At 41.3% G+C, this 26654-nt stretch overlaps 1 protein-coding gene across 2 annotated transcripts in view; it reads left to right on the forward strand.

Annotated features, from left to right (window-relative positions):
• LOC142152027 (synaptotagmin-4-like) overlaps positions 1-26654 on the forward strand; it is a 79615-nt gene that overhangs the window by 40565 nt on the left and 12396 nt on the right. Inside the window, exons 1-2 of one of the 2 annotated variants that reach the window (XM_075208225.1) lie at positions 10823-11517; positions 20432-21291. In XM_075208225.1, the coding sequence (XP_075064326.1) occupies positions 11352-11517; positions 20432-21291 (1026 nt within the window). In that variant the 5' untranslated portion in view covers positions 10823-11351. Of the gene's footprint in view, positions 1-10822; positions 11518-20431; positions 21292-26654 lie in introns of those variants that run through there. The other variant, XM_075208226.1, reaches the window with a different exon arrangement.

Genomic DNA, 26654 nt, shown 5'->3' on the forward strand with positions numbered 1-26654 from the left:
GCATAAAGAGTAAGTTACATTGATCAAACAGCAAGTATCTTACAAATGAGAAGAACAATGTGAACTTTGTCAATTAAAGTAAAGACATAGAAATGGAAAGAAAAGGGAGAAAGCAGGGATCGGGGGGGGGGAGGAAAGAGGGAGAGGAAAGGAAGAAAAGTTAGTATGGTAAGAGGGGGTAGGAAAAGGGGCACCTGACCTGGCATCTAGATGTATTACATGTATATAACATATATTGAACGTCTTCTAACGCTATATTCATTAGTTTTCATTCTAATCAGGCCTTGGTTGTTCTGAACCATAGGAGGCGAGCCAAAGATCCCAGATCGCACAAAATTTATTGGGACGATCATTGAGAATGCTTGTAATGTGTTCACAGCTATATGTCTGCCATATTCTATTGATGATTTCAGGGAGCGATGGGGATTCTGGATGTTTCCAATTTGCTGCTATTGTGCATTTAGCCGCATTAAGTATATGGCCTATGAGTGCCATTGTATATTTGTTAACATCCGGTATAGGCCTATGCAATAGTGAATATGAGGGGCAGGGGGGATTTTTACTGAGGTGACTATCAATTAAATTGTGAATTTTCCGCCAAAATTCCACAAGTCTCGGACAGGACCACCAAACATGTTGGAATGAGCCTTCCTGCCCACATAATCTCCAGTATTGACTAGAGGAGTCAGGATATATGGCTTTCAAGCGGGTTGGGACCAAATAATACCATCTATATAAGAGCTTATACGAGTTCTCCTTGGTACGGACACAGATAGAGCTCTTAGCGACTCGTGACCTGATCTTAGCCCATTCCTCTATCTCTAGCTCAACGCCAAGGTCTTCTTCCCACTTCAGCTCATAACGATCTTTGGCAGGTTGACGAAATGCCACCATGATACTGTAAAAAGTAGAAATTAAACCAGTGGGAAGGGATTTACGTCTGCAAAAAGTTTCTAAAGGTGTAAGTTGGTATATAAGCTTAAGCGTTGGGAATGATTGATATAAGTGTCTCAACTGAAGGTATTGATAGAAACGGTGATGGGGAATGCCATATCGTCGTTGTAAGTCAGCAAATTCGGGGAATATCCGCATGGGCGCTATGTCAGCAATAAATCTTAGACCCTGTCGGGACCAATGGTGAAAAGAGGAGTGTTGTTGCCCTGGAGGAAAAGCTGGATTGTCCCACAGTGGGAACATAGCTTCCGAATTTTTTATTAGCTGAAACGTGTGGGTACTGTAGTCCCACATCTGGAGGGAGAAACGGGTGGTGGATAACAATAACGGGAGTGGTGGTCTGTGTTTGATTGATATCCAAAGTAATGTATAGGGCGAGAGTAATTGCAAAAAGGTAGCCTCAGAGCCTAGTGGAAGATGGAGAGTGAAATAAGACTAGCTGGGTCAAGTGTGCAGCATTATAGTATTTGGAGATGTTTGGGAGGCCTACTCCTCTCTCCGAATTTCGTCGGAAGAGCGTGCAGGCCCTTACTCGGGGTCGCTTGCCTGCCCAAACAAATCTAGCAATTTGCTTCTGGAGGATCTGTAGCGCAAGAGAGGGTACTCGAACCGGTAGGGTTTGAAACAAATAAAGAATTTGTGGCAAGAGGTTCATTTTTACCGCCGCCATGCAGCCGAGCCAAGAGATATATAGTTTATCCCATTTTTCAAGATCATGCTTGAGTGAGTCTAAAAGCCTGGGGAAGTTAGCTGCATATATTTGATTATAGTGGGCCGTTAAGTAAATTCCAAAGTATTTAAGTTTTTCTCGTTGCCATCGGAAATTTGTTTGTTTCTTCAAGGTATCCAATAGGTGGGGAGGTAGATTAAGAGGGAGAATTTCTGATTTGTCCATGTTGATCTTGAAGTTAGACACTGCGCCATACTCATCGAGTTCTTTTTGAAGAGATGGGATGGAGGCGAGGGGATTGGTAACTGTAAGAAGAATATCATCTGCGTACATAGATATCTTATAATCAGTCGTCCCCATTTGAATTCCAGAGATTGTCGGGTTTCTGCGTATACGCGACGCCAGTGGTTCCATCGTGAGAGCGAACAGCAAGGGGGAGAGTGGGCAGCCCTGTCGAGTGTCATTTGTAATGTGAAACGGAGACGACGCGGCGCCATTGGCTATAACCGTAGCTGAGGGATTGTGATAGAGGGACGCTAGTCTGCATAGGAAACGGCCCCTGAACCCCATTGTGCCCAAGGTGGCTCTCATGAAGGGCTATGAGACCCTGTCGAACGCCTTTTCTGCATCAAGCGACACCACCAGAGCAGGGACCCGGGCCCGATTTGCTATTTCAATTAGATCAATAGCCTGTCTAGTATTGTCGGCTCCTTGTCGACTAGGGATAAAACCCACCTGATCTGGGTGGACCAGGGCGGGAATCACTCTGGCTAGTCTGTTTGCTAGTAGTTTGGCGAATAGCTTTAGGTCCACATTTAATAGCGAAATTGGTCGATAACTTTCACAGCGTCTAGGGTCGCGTCCTTCTTTAGCTATAACAATAACGTCTGCTCTGGTGGTGTCCCTCTCAAAGTGCCCCCCATTCAGAATTGTTTCAAAAAGCGAGAGAAGCATAGGTGCTAGATCAGAGGCAAATTTTTTATAATAGATTGCCGTGAGGCCATCTGGGCCTGGAGCTGCTGAATTTCTTAGGGTCTTAATAGTTGTTTTAATCTCTTTTATCGTGATGTCAGCGTTAAGAATTAAGAGCTCTGCTGCAGTGAGGCTATAGATTGTGGGTCGTATAGCGATTGCTGTGCTTGGTCCTTAATGGATATTATGCGATTACGGGTCCGTTTGTTTTGGAGCCTACGAGCGAGCAATGTATCGGCTTTATTCCCTTTTTCGTAGTGTCGCTGTTGGAGCCATTGAAGCGTCTTAGCCGCCTTTGAAGCTAGTAGTTTACCTAGTTGTCCTCGCAAAGCCAGAAGTTTTAAATAAGTTTTACATTTGGGATACATTTGGTGTTGTCTGGTTAGCGTTTGGATTTGGGCTTTTAGGTCAGTAACTGCTTTTTGATGTAGTTTCTTTTTGTGAGATGCTAAACTGATCAGGCGTCCTCTGATGGTCGCTTTATGAGCCTCCCATCTTACAGTAGAAGTAGTATCTTCCTGGGCATTGTCTGTTTGAAAGTCAAGAATAGCTTGTCGTATCGTATTAACATTGTCTTTTTTTAGAAATAGATGGTCGTTTAGTCTCCATCGATAACATGGTGCAAAGGGTGGCAAAACGTCAAGCCGCACTAACACAGCTGAGTGGTCAGACCAGGGAACTGATATAGTAGTAGCCGATTTCGGGGATCGCGTCGCAAGAGCATCTACAAATACCATATCCAATCTAGAGTAAGTTCCATGTGGTACCGAATAATGTGTATACCTTCTGTCATTGGAATATAGCACTCGCCATGTATCATAAAGATTAGCTTGAGTGATCAAGGATTGTAGTTTAAGGCTTTCACGTGCAATTTGACTACCTCGTAATGTTGGAGGTGAACGGTCTAAATGAATATTTAAGATGGTATTAAAGTCACCCCCTATTATTATCCTTCCAGTCCCAGTTCGCGAAAGTCTGGAGAAAAATTGAGAAAAAAAGGTGTTTTGTGATGTATTGGGAGCATATAGTGTAGCTATAGTAATTGGTGTGCGGAGGAGAGAACCTGTTAAAATGACATATCGTCCTTGGGGGTCTGTATAGGATGTGGCTTTGACATATTTTACCTCTTTGATCGTCACCATCGAGGTCTGAATCAGAATGTTCATGGGACGCCTCAGGTCTGTCTCCGCTACGTTTGGCAGAAAGGAAGTATACTGTTGGAGAAAAGGGCCGGCTGCTCCGCTGTGTAAATCTCAGCACCAGGAGAGGTGCATGGGGACAATCCGCCTCAGCCTTTAAGGAATGGAGGTGGCGGGGGGGAGACGTAAATACTAAGCCTCAGGGGTCGAGGCTCGGGCCTGGTGATGTCGAAACGTTAGTCGTGTAGAGGCCTGGGAGGTAAAGGAGCTGTATGTTAAGCACCAATTTGGGAGAGATGCAGTACTCTGGTTTGGTCACCAGGTGGAAGCAGAGAGACGTAGCTTGGATTCAGCAGGGACTCATCTCTCAGATGTTAAGGGCACTCAGTAGGTAAGTGCCAGTTTATTGCTAGTTTAGTGGGTCAGGTTTTTGTGAACAGTCCCAGTGCAGGTCAAGGCTCAGGATAGGACTGAGGAGGTGTTTATTGGCACAGCCTTCTGTGATGGTTAAAGGTAGGGTAGAGTAGAAGAAGGGGGTGTTAGTCCCCAACAAACAGACTCCAGTAAGATGGCTGACGGCAGTTGAAAGGTAGGAGCCTGATTAGTGGAGCTGCAGATCGGGGGAGACTGGTGGCCGTCGCGGTGCATTGGAACCGGGTCTCCGTCCAGTAACTGGCGGTCAGCGGGGAACTGAGGGTTATATGGCTGCTCCGCTTACAGTATTGGGGGCTGCACAAGCCTCTCAGCTGAGGAGACGAGGTCCGGGCAGGGGGCCCCAGACGGTTGTGTGCTGGTGGTCTCAAACTCCGAGGAAGGCGGGTGCAGTGAGTGGTCTGAATCGCGTCTGGGCAGATGAAAATACAGTGGGCGGGAGGCGGAAGCAAGGCCTCACCTCTGAATGGGCACCGCCGAAGGGGAGTACGGAGTCGCTCCACGCAGGTCTCTGGTCACAGTATCGTCTCCTGTCAGTCCCGAACGTGGGGGAGAGTGTAGAGGTGAATTGAATGCTATCTCTCTTGTGTTTAGGTCTCTATAATAATCTTTGATTTGAGTACTAGCCAGATGGGGCTGTGTAATATTTGCATATAGTTCTTTGACATAACAATTTTTCATATTTCATTGTATAAACCACACCCATATTAAAAACATTTTTTGTCACTCTTGGCACTGCAGACATCTGGTAGAAAAGCTTGGGTCACTTGTTTGTGCTTTCCTCCCAGGCTAAAATTTGTCATCCAGCCCCTGATCTCATGACATTATTTCGTTATCTGGATGCTGAGATATTTTCATTTTTGTAAATACCACTTCCACGGCAGCTGATGCTCCAGCCCCAGTTTGATGTGAGGAGTGAGATAAAAGTCCAGCACTATGGGTATTAATTTTACAATACAAGAGATTACCAGAAGTCTCAACTTCCTCAAACAAAGCTGGCAGGAATCCATGAGGTTTTTTAATTGTCAGCAAAATATTGTCTCCATAATGCAATTTTATACTCTGACTTACACCCTTTGGATGAATATAAACATCACTGAAGCAAGATAGTTAATGCGAATGGCACAATATTCAGTGCAAAAAAAAAAAGAGTTGTGGCAGCTTTGTCTCTCTGAAATTGGCAAAGCTACCCCTGTGAATGCCTACCCATTTTAAATGGGATGGGTCACAATAAGGACCTTATCGAAAATTGACAGTAAATGAAGGGCTAATTTGTAACTTTTTCTATTCAATATTTTAATATTATTATATGTCCTAATAAATGTAATTTCAATCTGTGAAAAGTTGTGCTGCCACAAGAGTACACTGGTAGATATGTAACATGATCCATTTGACATTATTGTTTGGTGTCAGATGTTTAAACGATGTATCTCACTCATGGACATTTCTGCAGTTCTCTGGTCTCCAAGCTTTGTTTAAAATCGTGCGCAGTAGCCTTTATCAGTTCTTGCAACTCTGAAGTGTTCATGCTTTATTATTATTATTATTATCCTTTATTTGTTAGGCGCCACAAGGTTTCCGCGGCACCGTACACCATACAAACAGTACACTATACAGGGTGAAACAGCACAAAACAATAAACAAAAATACCAGTACTTCAGAAACTCCAGGCAAGTTCAGCAATAAACATGGAGCAGAAGAACAGGTGAGGAGACAGGAGGGAAGACGGCCCTGCTCATTTGAGCTTACATCCTAAGGGAGGGAAAGCAGAAAGACACAAGGGGAGCCAGAAGAGGCAGAGGGGAGAGCGAGTGGAGGTGAAGGGGTTAAGTGGATGGTTGGTAGGCTTTAAGGAAGAGGTGGGTTTTCAGTGCACGTTTGAAGGAGCACAGAGTAGGAGAGAGGCGGATGGAACGAGGGAGGTCATTCCAGTGAAGGGGGGCGGCACGGGAAAAGTCTTGGATTCTGGAGTGGGAAGAGGTGATAAGAGTGGAGGAGAGTCGGCGATCATTGGCTGAGCACAGGGAGCGAGCAGGAGTGTGAATGGAGAGGAGGTTAGAGATATAGGGGGCAGTAGAGTGGGAGAGAGCCTTGTAAGTGGTGGTGAGGAGTTTGAAAAGGATTCTGTAGGGGAAGGGGAGCCAGTGTAAGGCAAGGCAGAGAGGGGAGGCAGATGAGGAGCGGCGTGAGAGAAAGATGAGTCTAGCGGCTGCGTTGAGTACAGAGCAGAGGGGGGAGAGATGGGAGTAGGGGAGGCCGGTGAGGAGGTTGCAGTAATCCAGGCGGGAGATGATGAGTGCGTGTATGATGGTCTTGGTGGCATCCTGAGAGAGAAAGGGACGGATACGGGCAATGTTGCGTAGTTGGAAGCAACAGGCTTGGGCAAGTGAGTGAATGTGGGGGGCGAAAGAGAGAGAGGAGTCAAGGGTGACCCCCAGGCAGCGGAGTTGGGTGACAGAGGAGACGGTGGTGTTGTTGATGACAATAGAGAGGTCGTGGTGGGAAGGGAGTCTGGACGGAGGAACAATGAGTTCCGTTTTCGAGATATTGATTTTGAGAAAGCGCGCGGACATCCAGGAGAAGATGGCGGTGAGGCAGTCAGACACGCGAGAGAGAACAGCGGAAGAAAGGTCAGGAGAAGAGAAGTAGAGTTGAATGTCGTCAGCATACAGGTGATACTGAAGACCGAAGGAGGAGATGAGAGCACCAAGGGAGGAAGTGTAGAGCGAAAAAAGTAGAGGGCCAAGAACAGAGCCCTGCGGGACACCAACAGGGAGAGGGTAGGGGGGGAGGAAGAGCCGGAAGTGGATACAGAGAAGGAGCGGTTAGCAAGGTAAGAGGTGAACCAGGTATGGACAGATCCGGAGAGGCCAAGAGAGAGAAGAGTTTGCAGCAGGAGGGGGTGGTCCACAGTGTCAAAGGCTGCAGAGAGGTCGAGGAGGATAAGAAGGGAGAAGTGACCCTTGGATTTGCCCGACAGGAGGTCGTTAGTAACCTTGGCCAGGGCAGTTTCGGTGGAGTGGAGAGGACGGTAGCCGGATTGGAGGGGGTCCAGGAGGGAAAAGTCAGAGAGGTGACTGGCGAGGCGGCTGCAGACAATCCGCTCAAGTAGTTTGGAGGCAAAGGGGAGGAGTGAGATAGGGCGATAATTGGCGAGAGAGGTGGGGTCAAGATTAGGTTTTTTAAGGATGGGAGAGATAAGGGTGTGTTTAAAGGAGGAGGGGACTACACCGGAGGAGAGAGATAAGTTAAAGAGGTGAGCGAGGTAGGAGCAGACAGTGGGAGAAAGAGAGCGAAGGAGGTGGGAGGGGATGGGATCAAGAGGACAGGTAGAGGGAGGAGAGGAGAGGATGAGGGAGCGAACTTCTTCCCCAGTTGTGGGACGAAAGGAGCTCCAGAGTTTGTTGTTGGAGGGAGGTGAGGGGGTGTGGGTGGCAGGAGAGGTGGAGGAGGAGGTCTTAAGTCGGATGGCCTCAATTTTGGAAGAGAAAAAGGTGGAAAAGTCAGTAGCAGAGAGGGAGAGCGGGACAGGAGGGACATGCTTCACAAAAGATCCGCCTAACAACTCCACCCTCCCCCAACGTTTGAATCGCTCTCTTGGAGGAAGGTCTCAACAGGCTCGTCTCTACTCTTTATGCTGAGCTGACAATCATGGGGGAAAGACACTGGAGAAACATTAGATGGGGAGGACTGGGCTGAGATATGGAAGTGTACCTCCTCCAGCTCTATCTACATTACAATGAAAGAAAAGATATATAAGTTGTTCTACTGCTGGTAATACATTCCAGTCATGTTGCACAGCATTTTCACTGACACTTTAGAGGGTCCTTCATCCACATCTGGTGAACATGTCCAGAGCTGCAAGCAGAGCTGTAAAGAATGTAATATATACAATTATACAAGTTAAGCTCCTTGTTACCCATCAATTCTATCTGGCAGCTAACTCCAAACTGGAAGTTGCCCATGGCTCTGAAATCACAGCAGTTATGAACAGAATCTGGTACGTGTTGGAATAATTTGATACGTGACATGTATTGTTAATCATTTTGCAAAGTCGTTTTATAAGATTTTGGGAGCTTTGGGCCGTCCAATTCAAAGTATGTATTTTCCTGGCTTCTCAGTGGTCCTTTTGGGTTGTGAATTACCATGTAACATTCAATGCTTCTCCTTCTGAGCATGACCCTCCCCTCATCCCTCCTTTCTCTCCTTTTCTTTTGACTTTCCCACCCCTCTCGGTTACAACCCCTGGTTGAAGGTCCCTGCAAGTGCTCCAAACGCTGGTCAATACCATGGGGTAAATGTATTAATGTCCGGATTCTTCAACTCCGGCGTGTTCAGCGTCTTCGGCGATTAAATTTAAAGCGGCGCTGCATTGTAAAGGGAAACTTCCCTTTACAATGCAGCGCCTCTTTAAATTTAATCGCCGAAGACGCTGAACACGCCGGAGTTGAAGAATCCGGACATTAATACATTTACCCCCATGTCTGTTATATAACCTCATTTACTTGCAAATTGTCTTCTGTCTATGTTAATTCTATCTGCTAGACATTTCTACCTTGAAATAAATATAACTTTTAGAAAAAAATGTGCATGCATTGAGTTTGTTAAATACAATATTCATGGGAGAGTCCATTTTACATAAGAGAAGAAGATTGGTTGTACAAAATCAATAGTAGATTTCCGCAAGGATTTAATGAGTTCCTTAATTGTATTCCCTTTCTTAAATATGTGAATAATAAAATGTATCGCCCCGTGATGGTGATGCACTTAGTTTATTTTATATTTGTTTTATGTGTAAACTTACAGTTTTTAATTTTCATTGTGTATCATCACCTTAACTTTATTGAATCTTCAGTATTATCAGTGGTATTTTCTAAATGTCTTCAATAAAGTTTATTAAATTAGGCAAACTCTGTCCTTTTTTTTTTTATATTTAAAAACTTTTATATCCAAAAACTAAAATTAGAAACATTTTGTTATATATTGTATATAATTTATATATTTTATTGATATTTTTGTTTATTTGTTATTTATACTGGTTGTAATGCTTACTAATTAATGAAGGACCTGCATTTGCCATCCAACTAAAATCATTGTAAACTATTGCCATTAAGTATTTAAGACTAGTAACATAAACATGTTAAGCATTTGACAAAGAACTGAGCTATGAAATGCTTTGGTTGAAAACATAATTTGGAAGGCATGGTGGAACACTTTACAACTTCTGATTACTGGTGAACATATGACAACTTCTGGTATCCACATACACACATCCTGAACTGTGGCACACATAACCATCATGGTCATAATGCACTAAATTGTTTCAAACTGTAAGTCAGTTATTATTGTGTATGTGTAATAAAATACTTTTGATTTTAACCTGTTTCTTTCATATGCTTTTATACATGATTGGTGAGTCTTGGATGCTGTGAAGTGGAGGATCAGCTTTGGGAAATTCATAATGAAATATATGATTCGGAGGACAGCTGTGGACCTGATACCATCCTTTAACTTTACATTTCATAAGGGACAACGGCCCTATTTCCTATTCTAAATTAATTGGGCAACTTAAACTTATACAGGGCTCATTCAAGTCCTAGGAACAAAATTATAGTATATTTGCAACACAATATTAACAACAAATGAGTAATTGGGTAAACACGTAAGGTAGATACTGAGAATACATATATTTCCTTCTACTGGGTAAATATTTGTCCAACTCTTTGATCTAAGATATCATGAATTTGAAAACTTGTAGAAATTCACAGGACTCCTACACACACAAACAATACCTATTAGAAGACAAAAGCATGTGCTTTGTTCTTACTTTTGAGTGTGTTCAAACCATGTTCTCAAAACCTCCCTGCAGCATAGTGTACTATGTATTTTGTATTTAATGAGCCACAAAACAAATTTTGTACCAGGTGTTAATGCTGTGAACATTGCAGGCAACATTGAAATTGATACAAAGAGAAGCGGGCAGTTTCCTGAATGTGTGTGTATATGTGTGTGTGTGTGTGTGTGTGTGTGTGTGTGTGTGTACAGGTCCACTTGCTTATATTATTTTCTTAACTGTCAATATTAAGGTGCATATATATGTTTGCTTTTAATGCCACGTACATTAACCTGTACACAAAATTAGAGCTTTAAAAAACTGAGTACAATGCAGAGCCCCACTGGCCACAAGAAAAGTATCTATTAATAATTTGTTCCCATTTTTTCATAGCACCTATGTATCTTTTACTGACCGCTTATAGATAGGCCACATATATATTTAATTAATAGATTATCATATAAAAAGATTTTTCCCAAAGTGGAAATAATAGGAGAAGAAAATATTTTGAGGACAAAAGGACATAAATCACTAGTGTCCTTGCATCTATGAAGTATTGCAATGTCAGGAGGCTGTTTTACTGATTGCTGCTGTTTTCTTACTGATCGATAAACCTATTACTACTATGTTACTGGCTCTCAATACATTTCACTGATGTTTGGCAACTCTGCCCACCATGCACTATTTAGGCTGATGGCACTACACTGAGAGACATTTCTGCTTTCTGGTTGCAGATGGGTTAAAAGCAGCTGGTCTTTGCATGACTGCTTCCAAAAAAAGGAATTCACTTTGACAATGCAGTGTGGAGACAGGAAGAGGGAAAAAGCTGCTGTGATTTATTTTGGTGGCTTTCTCTTAATGAATGTTCTCAGCACCTGAATCAAACCAAGTGTTGTGTATTGTACTGTTTAAAGGTCACTACTCAACATCACCCCTTTTTCTGGGAGTGGTGGTAAAGCACTCTGGAGACCAGCAAAGGGAGAGCAACGCTTTCTCTTCCCTCCTTTCTCCAATTCAGTTGGCACAGCAGACAGCATTGTACAGCCCAGAAAAAAAAGGGAGGAACTTAAATCAGACCTTGGCAAAAGAGGCCCACTGGCCACTTGATCGACTGTTGTTGGCAAGGTGACCTCCTGATTTGGTAGAAATTGTCTTTACAGAAATGAAGTTGGCACTTGCTGCCTGGGAATCCCGACGTTACAATTTGTCACAGGTTATCCTGCAAGGATGAGGCTGAAGGTCACCGTCTTCTTTTATTAGAGATGCCCTTTCAGCTGTGCACAACATGAAGAATTTGTTGAGCTTCCCTCAGTACCACATCAGACGCAGTGTCTGAGAGCAGTGAGGGATTATGGAAAGCGAGTGCAGGATGGACGAGACGGCAGAGGAACAAACATCCCCATGGGCTGTGTGTCACTCGGTTATCTTCTTCTGCTCCAAAGGCATGATTGAGGGTGTGGTGGTCTTTCTCTTCATTTGGCTGCTGATTCAGGTCCTCCTCAATAAACAACAGGAAGGTACAGATCTGTTTATTTACACCCTTCATCTCCCCCCTCCTTCCTGCATGGACTTTTGCAACTGTCTCCAGACATTTCCGCTTCTTGTTCTGCTCCTTGTTCTGCTCACTGTATCTTCCAATTCTCCAATCCTGCTCTGATTTTCTTCCATTCACTACTTGTTTTCCCTCAATTCTCTACACTTGTGTCTCTTTTACATCCATTTATATCCACCCATGCTCTTCTTACTGTTGTGATTTGCCAGGGCCTCAGACTCTTACAAGCTTTCAACGATATGTACTTAGTTATTAAACGTATTATCTTTATATCACATTTTTTTACTCTCTCTTCTATATTACAACTATTTATGCTATAGAGTCAACTATTTTTCTATCTATTACTTTATTTTGCTATCCCAAACCTAACTATATAGCCACATATTGTCATATTGTCTCCTCATATCTATATTCTCTTTATATGACGATCATGATTCTACAAAGTGAGGCAGCTATCTCAGGCTGGAGAGAAAACGAGAAGGGAGATTTGATTTGCTGCTTCAGGCAGCAGAAAAACTGGAATGACACATTACAATCTAAGTAACTTCACATCACTAGTCAATCTCAAATTTCCATATACATCTCCTGTGTATTGTATGGTACTGTCTGTGGTGTGTGGCTAGCTCCACAGAGTTACAAGCAAACATGCATTCTCCTACATAAGAACATGTTTTGAGGTCAGTCTACCCTCCTCCTTGTAAATCCTCCTAATAAAAAGGATAGAGATGATCATACCAGTCTTTTCCATACTGTTTATTAGGTGTATCAGACTGAACTACAAGTCCTGACTTATTTACACCCCTCACTTGTAGATTGTAGGCTTATATGAGCAAGTCTCTCACTGCTCTCATTACCCAGTGGTATATTAAGTGGTGTAATAACAAAATATCAAGCCTTGGATGATAGCTTGGCAGTGATTCTCTTCCACATACAGCATTCTTTGTTTAGAATTGGATTATGGAGTGATTGCAAATGAGACTGAGCTGAACCCATCATGGATCAAGACTTATTAGGCAGGGCTGTAGGTCTACTAGGGCAACAACTCTCTTCTACGTGGACCACAGGCATTGTCTTCCCAATACAGTACTGTGTCCTGTGCTGCAGATCTGGACTTGCTCACAGTTCTCAGATCAGAATTTAAAGGCCTAAAGGCTCTGTATAAGTAATACAAGCCAAGCTGCTGCTGAAGAACACTTCTCCATCATGAGGAAAGATAAAGGCAGCCGTAAATAATGGGGAGGGATCGAGCAGAAAATAGAAATGGTAAGTATGAAACCAGTGGAGTAGCAATAAGAGACAAGGGGCTGAGAAGAGAAATGAGAACAGACATAAAACAAGGGATTAGTGGGGAACACACTGAGAGTAGACACAATAGAAGAAGGCAAACATGAGATAAGAAGGAAATCTAAGACAAGTAGTACAGACATGAGATAATGGAAGTCAGGAGAGTGTCAGATTTTACCCTGCACACTTATACTCCACCATGCCTCAATAAGGCACTGTATGGCTCACATAGGAGGAGGCACTCTGACAGACACATGGAAGAATCAGTCATGTGTTTGAAGATTATGTGGTTAAGTGGTTAGCACTTTTGTCTCACAGCCAGTGCTGTGATCGCCCCCGCCCCCCCCCCCTCCCCACTATGTGCAGGTCCGTTCGGCAGAGACAGGCAGGGAGAGTGTGCTGCCCGGCTGCTCTGATTGTGTTTAAAAACAATCAGAGAGGCCGGGCAGCACACATAGTATGCAGCCGCCGCAGCCTTAGCTGTCAAAAAGGGGCGGGAACTAAATCACCCCCAGTAAAATCATTTTATTTTATAGTTCTGCCCCTGCTCACAGCACTGGGGTCATGAGTTCAATTCCCGACCATGGTCTTATCTGTGTAGAGTTTGTATGTTCTCCCCGTGTTTGCGTGGGTTTCCTCCCAAACTCCAAAAACATAGTAGTAGGTTAATTGGCTGCTATCAAATTAACCCTAGTCCCTCTCCCTCTCAATCTCTCTCCCCCTCCACCCCAATGAGCCAGGGACTGATGTGAGGGTGTTCTCTGTACAGTGCTGTGGAATAAGTGGCGCTATATAAATAAATGACGATGATGATGATATACTGCTTTGGTCCAACCCCCTAGACTTCTTTTCTTATAAACACACTATTCCAGAGTGAAGGAGCTCACCCTCACGAGTCATTTTCTTTGCATGACTTTTTTTAAATACTGTTGTTGTCTTCCATCTTCTAGTGCAGAGGTGAACTCAGTCCTCAAGAGTTACCAACAGCTCTGTTTGAGCTCCTCTATTCTAGTGGTTATAGACATGGCACAATAATAAGAATGGAGGTAGGTATATTGAGGTAATATAAATCTACAAACAGCATTATTTGTCTATGAAGTGTTCTCTAATTGTCTGTTGAATCAGTGAAAATTTGAGACACTTGACCAATTGAAGGTTTTTATTATTTTTCCAGTGCTCTGCCTTCCCTATACAATACTATGGCTTCACTAGAGGGAGTAGCAGAAGTTTTGATTCATTTTTAAGGTGGCTACATGATAGTGCTCTTCCCTTCTCCTATACTGGAGTGTTTGACCCAATCCAGCAATTATTTGCTCTCCTGCTTAGGTTGATACAAATATTTTTCTTTAACTGCCTCATAGGGGGTATTCAATTGTTTAATTTCCCCGCGGCGTTAAAACTATTACCGGTATTACGGTAATAGTGAGCTGGATTTCAGCTTGCGACTCAGGGAGCTGCGAGCTGAAATCCAGCAAGAAAATTACCGTAATACCGGTATTTACACGCACTATTACCGTAATGACGGTAATAGTGCGCTCGCCGCGAGAATATGCCTTATAAAGTCTAACGCTATAAAACAAGCTGCTCCACTCGGCTCACGGTGGCTGATGACAGGACATAGTGTTCTTTTTTATTTTATTTACTGAAAATAAATATTACCTTAGTTTTTACTCTGCTGAGAGTGAGCCAGACAGGTTCTCAGCAGCTGAATATCTTCTTACTATCATTATATTATATTTATTTTTATTGCACCCAGGTGCTGTTGGCAAATGAGTGAGAATATCTATGACAATGATTCAGGTTGGCAGGAATGCCCTATCATCACAGACTAATTACCAGTCAGGCACATCCGTCACTGCAGAACCTTCTTTGCAAGACAGACCCTATTTCCAGTGAGGGAAAAAATCCCATTCGCTGACAGATCCCAGTTCACACAAAGCTGATTGGCTAGACTCAGCATCTGCAGCCTGCTCAGGAAGGGAATCGGGGTCCAATAGGTGTTTTGCTAGCTGTGGTGTTTGATTTACATGGATCCTTCATATTTGCATTCATTCCATGGAGATTTATGAGCAATTGCTACTATTAGCGCCTCCCTGTGTTTTTGCTACTAATACCGGAAAACACTTTGGCTCCTGATGTGTATATATAGATATGGTATGTCTAAAGTGACCTTGTCCTGAAGCAGACTGTAGTAACAGGCCCAAAGTACCTTTTTATTTTTTCCTGTTACCCTATATGAATAAATTCTAAGAGTATCAGGGTAGAGAATACTTGCTTCTCATTTTAGTTCTTATCCTTATCTATGTTTCTCTGTACTATGCACAGTAATAGCCCTGTGTAAATACATGTACGCACAGGTACACTTTTAGATCTCATAAACTTTGCTTTAAGACAGGTTTCTCTGCTAATTCTTTTCCACGCTCTGTTTACTTTTTAGATTCTGTTTTCTTATCAGCAAGTCCCAGGAGATTATTGTGTTATTTTTTCCATGGCCTGTTACTATTATTTAATAAATCTCTCATAGAGCAAATGTCACATTGCCAGCACACACAAATCTATGCAAACCATTGCATAAGATAGACACATAGGGGAGTAGTCTAGCAGCACCTGTAGGGGTAGACAGCGGTGCCTTTGTTAAGGGAAGAGACCAGTTGTTAAAGTGAAGTACATCCACAGCCTTCACTATCTCTTGAAGGAGGGAGTAGCATTTATGTGTCCTGACAAATTGGATTATATCTCTTGCCTGTCCTGAGCATAGTATTTGTGCCTCCTACAAAAGTGAAGGAAAGTTATGTCTTTCACTCCAGTCAGGGTCCAGGTAACTGAGCTTCCCCAAGGCCACATATAGGAGGGTTCGCTTGGGAGGGCAAAGAAACTCCAATAGACTTGGGTAAATTTACTAAGAATCATGTTTGGTGGCGGTTTTAAACCACCACACATCACCGGCTGTTTAGAGCTCCAACCTGCCGCAATTACAATAGAGTGGTTTGAGGATGTGATGTAAAATGCCTGGCGATGGGTGTCAGATTGCAAACTATAATTGGCTTGATAGCTCAAACATGCTGTTTGAGCTATCTTGCCATTCAAAGTATAAGGGGAAGCACAATTCACATATAAATTATGGGGCAATCATTATTTATTGATTAAGGGGCAAAATTAATTTATAATTAACTTATGGGTGCAAAATTTATTTTTCATTATATTAAGGGGACAAAATTACTTTATTATTATATAATGGAGGCACTATGTAATGCTACATTGAGCATCATAAATAATTATATCTAAAATTAACAACTGAATAGTATAATTATATATCCATATTTCACCCATAATATAGTATAATACTGTCCCCATAATATAATGGAAAATAAAATATGCCCCCATAAGTTAATTATAAACTAATTTTGCCCCATAAGCAATAAATAATGATTGCCCTAATAATTTATATGTCAGTTGTGCTTCCTCTTATGTTCTGAACGGCCAGATAGCTACATATATTACATGTAGTTTGAGAAATCTCGCCTCTCACAACCACTTCTTTTGTTTTGGCCGTTTGGATGACGGTTTTTGTGGCAGTTTTGCAAACCCCAGCTTAGTTAATCCGGCTATTTATATGTTCATCATTGTAAAAATCAGGATGGTGGTTTGTAAAGTGGTAGCTTTAAAAATGTTCATTCTGGCCATTTTACTGGCGGTTTTGCCTTTAGTAAATGCAGCCGTTTTAATGCCGCTGAATAAATGGCCGCAAAACTGGTGATTTCATCAAACCGCCCTTTAGCATATCTAGCCCTCATTGTGGTGCTATAGGATTTTCTTGGAGCATATTGCCAGGGAGGGGCCAGTTTGCTATAAACATCTGGCTAATTGCACCATCCCTTGGTTTTGATGGAGAGCACACTAAACTGTGTGTGACATGACGAGGTCAGGGGAGGGATGACCAATAGTACAGCAGCACTCCATGTTTATATTAACATGCTCATAGGCAGAAGCATACACAGTGTGCCTACAGAGAGCCCTTTATGGCACATGCATTTTCCAACTGATTTCATATTGACATTGGGAGTTAAGTGATGTGAGTACTTGCCCTGAATGTCACTCAATGCAAGCTTGAGTGGTTAGCATTCATGTCCCATTTTGTAATAATAAAGACTGTCTGTGGACACCTTTAATAAGCTCCTACCAAGTCCCATATAATAGAACAGTGCTGCTCACAGCTGGGTCTGTGAGGCAAAGCTTTCTAGGCTATGAGATTATCAGTGCTACACAATTAAATACAAATATACAGTGAGCTAAGCTTTTTCTACTGCATAACATAGATCATCATCATCATCATTATCATCAGCTATTTATATATGTCAGTGAAAAGGCAAAGCCTAATTTTACATGCACACGTCTGTATAACAATCGTATGTTATAATTACCAGAATGCCAAAGTGCAGTGCAAATGCCGTCCTGTGACCTAACGTGCCTGCTTTGGAATAAATATACTTCATTTTACAGGTAAGTGCATGGATTTGAAAACTAATTTGGAAGCTTCTGACGGGAAGAGCTGGACGAATCAGGGACATTCCTATTGGGTGCTTTTGCACTTGCCCAAAAAAAAATTTGTTTTGCAAGATGAGTTTATTCTTGTTTTGTGTTTGCAGCTTTTTCTCCCCACAAAATGTCTACATTTTTCATGTACTTTCATGTGCTGGCAGAGATTGTGCCACATCACATACTGTCAATGGGACACATTTCACCATACTTACCTACACTCCCGTAATGTCCTGGACATCAGTAACAGTGGGCACCCTCCAGATGCCAGGGGAGAGGCGGGGCTTAATTGTGCATCTCTCCTGCCACGCTCCCACTGCATGGTGCTGTCAATTGTGGTATTGTAGAGCAGAGGAAAGGGCTACTATGATCATGTCATAGAGGTGCATTTGTGTGATTAAAGAAGCAGTGCGGGTCTCCTTTATTTTGCAGTTCATAAATGACCTTTATTATCAGCTTCTGATTAGCATGGATGTCACATTGTTCTCCTGTATGTCAGGCACCAATATTTTGATTTCTAACCACATATAAACAACTATGGAGATCATTTACAATGTGCATAGGATGTGCAGCACAAATTGATTTGGCTTCACCCTAGTACTCCTATCTGTTTTGCGCCGCACACATCAAGGCTCACATTTACTTTTTGTTTTTTAGAGATTCCTCTGCAAACTACAAGTGTGCCTAGTTTTACCTCTGAAGAGGCACAAAATGCAAAAGTGTGAACACTATCTCCTGCCACTGATGTTTCACTTTTGACTTATTTATAGTTTAAAAGAGTAATGAAAGTAAGGATACATCAGGGCTCTATTTATTAAATGAAGTATTTTTGAAGATTTGGGGGATATATTTACTAAACTGCGGGTTTGAAAAAGTGGAGATGTTGCTTATAGCTACCAATCAGATTCTAGTTGTCATTTTGTAGAATGCACTAAATAAATGACAGCTAGAATGTGATTGGTTGCTATAGGCAACATCTCCACTTTTTCAAACCCGCAGTTTAGTAAATCTAGCCCTTGAACTGCTAGTACTTTTTACTATTGCGTATAAGTACAAAGTGCGTCCCACTAAAAGTGTAGGCCATGAGCAGCTGAAATTTCACAAGGGAAATATCTGTGCGCAAATTGACCCCTTTGCTGCTGAGCATAATCTGACACTTTTTGGGTTGGTCACATTATAGCATCAATATCAGTAATTTATTTGTAAGGTACCCACACAAATTATAACTTTTTATTTCAGAAACATTTAAATTTTCCGAAAATACCATTAGTTTGGTAATATCTCCTGCCACTGTAAAAATAAATAAATAAATAAATCTTGCTAAAACGGCCAAAAGAGTGTTTTATATTGAAATTGTAAGAAAGTGAGTGTATTTTGTTTCTAAACACCACCAATAAATACTTTGTGATTCTTGCTTTGGCATCAATCTGCCTTTCCAAATCCACAAAAGCAGGATTCTACACACAATTTTTATAATAAAATCTGCACTTGAACATTATAATGTATTTTTTATTTCTATTTTTTGCTAGTCTGCACGGCCTTGAATTCAATGCATAAAATGTGCAGGAACAATATGGGTAGCCGAACAAGGCATAACATTTTGAAAACTAGACAACAGACTGCGTTACATGAGAGTACCCCTGAGTTTATTTAAACCAAGATGGCGAGATTTACTAAAAGGGATTTTAAATGATTGTGCCGCTGAACCTCTAGGTGGCAGGATGGGGGAGATCTGTGCATAACCCCCCCACATTCCTGGGCTGCTTAATATGTTCTGTAGGGTAGGTTGTTATTGTCTGATAATCACATGTGGTCATCAAATAATCACCTCCTCTCGGTCCCTCTGCCCTCTATCTCCTCTCGCTTCTCTCCGCTCCCCATCAGTGACTCTCAACCTGTCATCCGTGCCCACCCTCTTGGGCCATAGTTACCTGCCTATACTCACTTTTCCCCTCCCTCCCTCTCTTTCATGCTATGCCTGAGCCCCCAGAGTTATGGTGCTTACTGTTACTTGTACTGTGCTGTTTCACCTTGTACTGTGCCATTGTTTGTCCTTGTACGGCGCTACGGATACTTTGTGGCGCCCTATAAATAAAAATTAATAATAATAATAACAACTATTAAGGGGCCATATTGTTTAAAAGAGGGGTCCTTCTCTTTCAAATAATGGAGCCAGATTAGGGGAGATCTGAGCTCTCCTCCACCATTGTGCTTCTAGTTATTTCTGTAGTGTATGGTAAGTATAATTTTAACTTCATTGAAACCACTGTGTGCTAAGGATGAGTGTCCTCTCTTAGCCTTTGATACCGTTAAATTAATCTAGCAAACAAGATCTCATGTTTGCACCTATTCCACCCTTGGCAAAGAATAACCTCAAAATCCACCCACCTCCTCCTATCAACAGTTGTAACCTTTTGCACACCTATAAACACCATCATTTTTCTCCATAAACCCATGCACTTTGGCAGACAATTGAGGCACACCGCAACACCATACAGAGAATCTGCTGTTCATGTTGTACATGACCATCTAGTTGGACATTCCCATGTAAAACCGTTTGCACTATTTACAAATAATACTTAATCTTATAGAAAAATAAGTTAAAACTATTTTTGCTTTTAACAGTACGCTTCCTTTTTAAGATATGTTTGTAGCTATAGGAAATATTAAATAAACAAAGTACTTTGCTTAACACAGAGCTTAAAAGATTAGTGAAACTCCAAAGGGAAATTAAGTCTTAGTCTAAGATTGGGCCAAGAAAGTGAAAAATTATGCAGCACTGTTTTCAATGGGTTTGACGCATGAACAAATAATACATTATTTAGAAGAAAGCAAAAAGACAAAACTGATTGGTATGAAAAAAAAAAGAGACATTGATAAACATTACTAGTCAATGGTCAATACTGACAGGATAAAATGCAACATTGTGATTTGTGATGGTAATGCACATTATTATATAAAGTAACTGATGAAGAAGGACGGAAAAAAAAGAAAGAAATGGACATTACTGTTTCCTGTATGCCAATTGCTTTTATGTGAAATCCTTCTCTTTTGCTCAGTCCATTTGCAGGTGCTCCTGGGAGCTGGTCTGGCACTTCTATGCTTCTGCCTTCTATTGGGCTGCGCCATCTGTTGGCACAAGAGACGCAAACAGCAATCTTCAACCAGCATTGAAGGTGGAGACAAAGTCTTTGCACAACAGTGTAATACAGGTCTAGAGATGCCTGATACTCCTGCAAGGTCTATTCCTGTTGCCATTCATCAACAATATCAGACCATGGATGGGGACATCAGTCCTAAAAGTGGGGTTGAGAATGCATCACCAGTTCAACAGGGACTGAACACCATGTCTGAGCGGAGACTACATGTTAGAGCTTCTCTCCCTAGCCTCTACCAGCTGTCATCAAAGACAAAGCATGCTTTGAAGCGCAGAAGTACAGTTTTTGGAGATGGTTCCCTAGAAGGGGATCGTGCCAGGTTGGTGAGGGTGCCAATCTCTCGAACTGAACCAGATGGATTTGCAGGGATCAAGCAGTCCCTGGTACACTTCACCCTTTGTTACTCACTGGGTGATGAAGTTCTCACTATCACTGTCACCGGTTTCTCCAATCTGCCTAAAAGATTGTATCAGAAGAGAGACTCGTTTGTCAGGGCCTACCTCCTACCCGGCTTTGTGGAGCCATATCCGGGGCAGATGGCAGATTCAGATGGAGGACAAAAGTTCACTTTCTGTGGCTATAGCCCAGAGGATCTGAGGGAACGAACCCTGAGGCTAGCTGTATATGCTCGGGAAAGGAATACTCTGAGGGAGGGTTTCATTGGGGAAGTGCTGCTCTCCTGTGCCCAGTTGGATTGGTACACTCAGGGAACATCAGGCTTTACAAGAGAACTGTCAATTACCAAGACAAAGCTCAAGAAGGTCAGTGTTACTTTCACTGCCCACATAATAACAAATTGAAATACAGTAAAGGTCATTTAGGAATTGCAACAGAAATGCTCTTTTGTGACATCATGCACTAAGTTTTACAGGGAAATACGTTGATTTGATTAAGATGATGGCATCTGCAGGAGTGCAGATTAGGCAGTGGAAGATGGGCAGACTGAGGATGCTCTTTGCAAAGTATGTGCAGCTAGTTATTGCATTAAAGGTATTAAAGGTCAGGAACAAAATTTAATTTTGCAAAAAAATTTATTAAATGAGGAACACTTTGATCGATGTGATAAAAACCTTAAAACACACAAATGTGACATGTAATAAAAACAACACCTCCAGCCCGTAAAACTAAGCACAGAGGGGCTGCTGCAGAGTTGACTGTAAAATGGGAGTAAAAAAAACAAGAGCATGAAAAACCAATAACCAGGAACATCAGTCAATTTCCACATTTAATAACGGGCAGTTACCAAATAGTTATCAAGAAGTATCTGCCTAAGCCGTAAGATATCACCATGTCTTGCACCCACTTGTTCCATACAGAAGCTATGTTCAAAATATCACAGGTACTTTGACCTACAGAACAGTTATCACCAACAGCTAATGTAGATTATGCCTAAAGAAAAGAAACTTGCAATTAGGGTGTCATTAGGGTCCTAAAAATCTAGAAGACCTGTGCAAAACCAATAGTGGTGCAAGCCCCAAATGATCTGGTAGAAAAAAGTAGTCCAAGGCGCCAGATATATAAAGATACACTGACATTTTTCTATTTAATTAATACTTGTCCTTACTCATGTAAATTATTCCATATAAAAACAGCCTTTTATGAAGCTTCCTACACAATGACCCCGGGTGGTATAGACATTATAATTATTTCTGCTTTCCTTATCTGTTGCAGGGACACAGTATGTGATTGTTAATAAAAAAAAAAGCTGTTCCAAGCTTTACTCTTAGTAGATTACTCACATAATATGCCTTGTGTGGGTAGCACGATGGCTTAGTGGTTAGCAGTTCTGCTTCACAGCCTTATTTGTGTGGAGTTTGTATGGTCTCCCTGTGTTTGTTTGGGTTTCCTCCGGGTGCTCCGGTTTCCTCCCACACTCCAAAAACATACTAGTAGGTTAATTGGCTGCTATTAAATTGACCCTAGTCTGTCTATCTGTCTGTGTGTGTGTGTATGTCTGTGTGTATGTTAGGGAATTTAGACTGTAAGCTTCAATGGGGCAGGGACTGATGTGAATGAGTTCAGTACAGTGCTGCGGAATTAGTGCCACTATATAAATAAATAAATGATGATGATGATGATGATGATGGTTGACACATACAACACTGTCTGTGATGTTACTGTGCAGCACAGCACAGCCATAGGTCAGAAGGTGGACCTCTGGTTACTACTGTAAAAGACAAGACTGTTCACAATTTCAGGGAAAGAGTCATGGTGCTCCAACATCAGAAATATTTTAAAATGTAATTCGCTTTGAAAAAGTAATCGTTAGGATCATAAAACAAATACTCTACAAACGTCCTGTTAATTTCAGGGAACCATTTAATTCCACTATAGCTGTCATTCTTAATGCACTGTGATTTGTTTCAAAATATCAAATATTTATGATGTTATACTAGTAAAAAAAAAACTATTTTCAAGACACAAAAAAAGTGGTATTTTATCTGGTAACAGAGCTTTTTTTGTTTGCCTTATACTGCTAACTCAGCTAGAATTACATTTGTTAATTCTGGCTGCATGGTAAGCCTCATTTTCAAGTATTGCTGTGATAAGTGTAGTGCAGAACTAAAAAATTATTTATTGATGAAATAAATTATTTTGTTCCAATAGCCATCGTTATCCACTTTTACTAAGCGCTACCTACTTCTCACACCAAGGTGCAGGGGAAGCAGAAAATGATTATTTAATGACATTAGGCCCACTAGTTTATTCATCAAATAATTTGGCCCCTTTAAGATAATTAATAATAATTTTTGCCCCTCTAAACAACAAGTCATTATTACTCTCATAATTAAAACTTGTATTGTGCCTCCTGTTATGTTAAGAATGGCCAGATAACTGCATGCATTTTTTTTGTCTGTTGAATATCCGGTGAGCTTCTGTTGAATCTCTGGCGAATTTGACTAAACCGCCGACGAGATAGGTGTTTTAAAAATGAACATACATTGACGGAAATTGGATTTTGGAATGTCAAAATCGCAGTTTAATACATATGTCTTGAGCGATATGAAGTTGCAGAACAGCTTGATACATTTACCCCTAGATTTTAAATAGGCAGACTGGTAAATCATGTCCTCTTATAATTATACAAGTTAACCCGTGCATGATACTCATGCATTCTAGTCAAATCAAGCTACTTAAGGTGTTAAAAAGGTTCTTGTCATGCATTTGGGCCATAGCCCAGGCCTCAACCACCAACCACTCCCCACTGTCACCCCCGGCAACCACCAACCACTCCCAACTGTCACTTCTCCTTCAAGAAATATATATATATTTTTTTTAAATCTTTATAAACACTTTTAACAATTAACAAATTAAATTAACAAATTAAAAACATCTTAGTATACCAAATTTCAGCCCTTTCTGAATTTTTTTTACCACACACACTAAGAATTTAGTAGGTCAGTGTATAACTCCGCCCAGCAGGTGGCGCTGCAGCTTGGTTTTATTTTTTCCACACACACACAGACAGACTAACGCACGCCACTAGACATTTATATTATAGATTAACAGGAGCTGGTGTTATTTTGAAATGAAAAATCCGACTAATATTTGTCCCATTTTGATAAATCAGCCACAGTTGATTGTTTAATGACATTATTATTGAAAGCAAAATGTTGTGCTGCCACCTTCAGGTTGCTTTAAAAATGGATAGTTCCTAAAAATAAGTATATGAGTTATTATGCTAAAGTACAAGAGGTTCATTCTATTTAGGAGTAAAGTAGCCAATGACAGTGACGTATCTGTTGGTGAGAAGAAGGTAATGATAACATTTTGGAACATGGTGCCCTGTAATTGATTGGTGCTGCAGCAGCAATGTATACTAATAACTGGGAATAAAGGAATCAGAGGGGCAGGAAATGTGTGCACAGGACACTGAGACTGCTTAAAGATATTTTCACTATACCTCCAAGTATTTTGATTTTTGGATTCAGAGTGGCGGCAAACATGAAAGGCGCCATGCTCACGCCACAAATTGGATTGATCAAGCCACATATGGCATGGTCAGGCTACATGGGCATGGTCACGTTACAAGGCAGCTTGCCAAGTCCTTCCTTCCTGGGGGTAGTTCAATACTGGTTGGAACTGTGCCATTGACTCCTATTTCACCTGTTTCAGTGCACTTTTCATGCATTTATTTTTAGACAGGTGTGAACAAGCCCTTAATACTACCCAACTACAAAGTACAGATCCTCTTATGCTGTGCACTGACTACTATTTGTACTCCCCGGGTTTATGTTAATATTCACTGAAAAGGTGTTTTTCAAATAAAAAACATTGCAATTTAAGCAAGTTCAACAAACATGCACATAGTGCACTGATGTCCACGTAGAGGGTACAGCCATTGAATAGATTGAAACAGAAAATGATTTAGGATTTTCAGTCTTATTAATCAGTAGGTTTTGACACAGAAAATACTTTCCAGGAACTAATATATTAAAATTATACCACCTACTTGATAAAATTTACTAGCTAACTTATTCCCCTAAATGTAGCCCCTGGGCCTGCAAATTAATTATGTTTGCCACATTGAAATGAAGGTGCAGGGGTTAAGACTAATCTTAAACTCATGCTTGACTCCCAAATTCCGGGTAGGTCTCATGGACTCCCGGGAGAGCAGACAATTCTCCAGCAAACACCCCACTTTCTAGTGAGGTGGGCAGGATGGGAGCCTCAATGATGCAATTTGTGGGGAATCGCATAATTTTGGGCCCGTCCCTGTGAGAAAATATTGCTTTCGTCCCAGGGGCGTGGCCAATCACGTCCTTCTGCCCTCCCGCCACACAAACTGCAATCCCTTAATTGTAACTTAAGTTTGGTGCTTTTGCTCTCCCCCCCCCCCACGCCTCTTCACCACATCACACAGATCTGGTTTTTGGTTGAGGTTGTGAGAACGAAGAACAGAAGACCCCCAGGAACAATGATTGTATGTAGCAGCCTAGCTAAGGAAATGAGAATTCTAGTATAAATGTGTAAATTAGTTTGCACTGTACCTTTAAGAAGGGTTTCACCTTACTTTGCTGAATTATTTGCCTGTTGCTCAAGCTAAATTAAAGGACAATTAAGCAACAAAATGGTCACAGCTAAGGCATACATGAAAAATTGCCAGGCATTTTAGAATAAATGTCTGATATAACCATTCTGTACGATGAAAAATGAATTGGATCTGATATGATATCAATTGAGAAACAGAAAACATTGCAATTAGTTGGTTTGTTTGACTTACTAAACAATCAGACTTGCGATCCACGTGTGTAGACAATTGACCAGGCATCCGTTTTTATTTTTTTTATAATCGACATTCGTAAGAGTCACATTGATGCATGGTACATATAAAATGTATGATGAAGTTATAAAAAGCAAATGCATCTGTGCATGTTATTTCCAATAAAATACATATTCACTTAATGGATAATATACACATACATACTTACAAAGCACTAAACTTTTGCTTGGAAACACAAACTATTTATTTTAACGGAAAAAATCAATACAATTCTGAAACGTTCAAGTAAAAAAACCAAAAACAAGGTTTACAAACAAATAAAAAACACATTTTAAAACATAAAGTAAATATAACAAAATACAAACCCAATGCACCATAAACATATTCATCACTTCAAATAATAATACATGTGAAAAAAGTATAATATTGTATTTTCCATTTAACTGCACATTGTTCTCCTCCCCCACCTTATGTGGCATACTCTAACACAATAGCTAGAAAAACAGGTTCATCTCTGAGAAACCGCCTGTAGATATCAAATGCTATGAGCCAACATCCTGTGAAATGCTTTGCTCCTCCCCTTACAAATGGAATAGCCTTTTGTGGGTATCCATTCACTGAAGTTAATGTGGCAGCGATGTGACATACAATGTGTATATTATCACCATGATTGGACACAAAGGTTCCTGTGTGAGATAAATAATGCCTGTTTTATAAATGGTAAAAGTTTTCATGTGAGATAGGTGGAATGTGGTCAATGTGTAACGGCTGCTGCAATGCATGATGTACATAACCCATCTGGGAGTCTTGCAAATGTGTGTGGACATTCCCCTCCCCCTGCTAGACAAAAGAGATATTATGGGATACTGTGTGCAATATTGTATACTGTTTACTATCTGC

The sequence above is a fragment of the Mixophyes fleayi genome, chromosome 4 (assembly GCF_038048845.1).
Source record: "Mixophyes fleayi isolate aMixFle1 chromosome 4, aMixFle1.hap1, whole genome shotgun sequence".
In the NCBI taxonomy this organism is placed as follows: Eukaryota; Metazoa; Chordata; class Amphibia; order Anura; family Limnodynastidae; genus Mixophyes; species Mixophyes fleayi.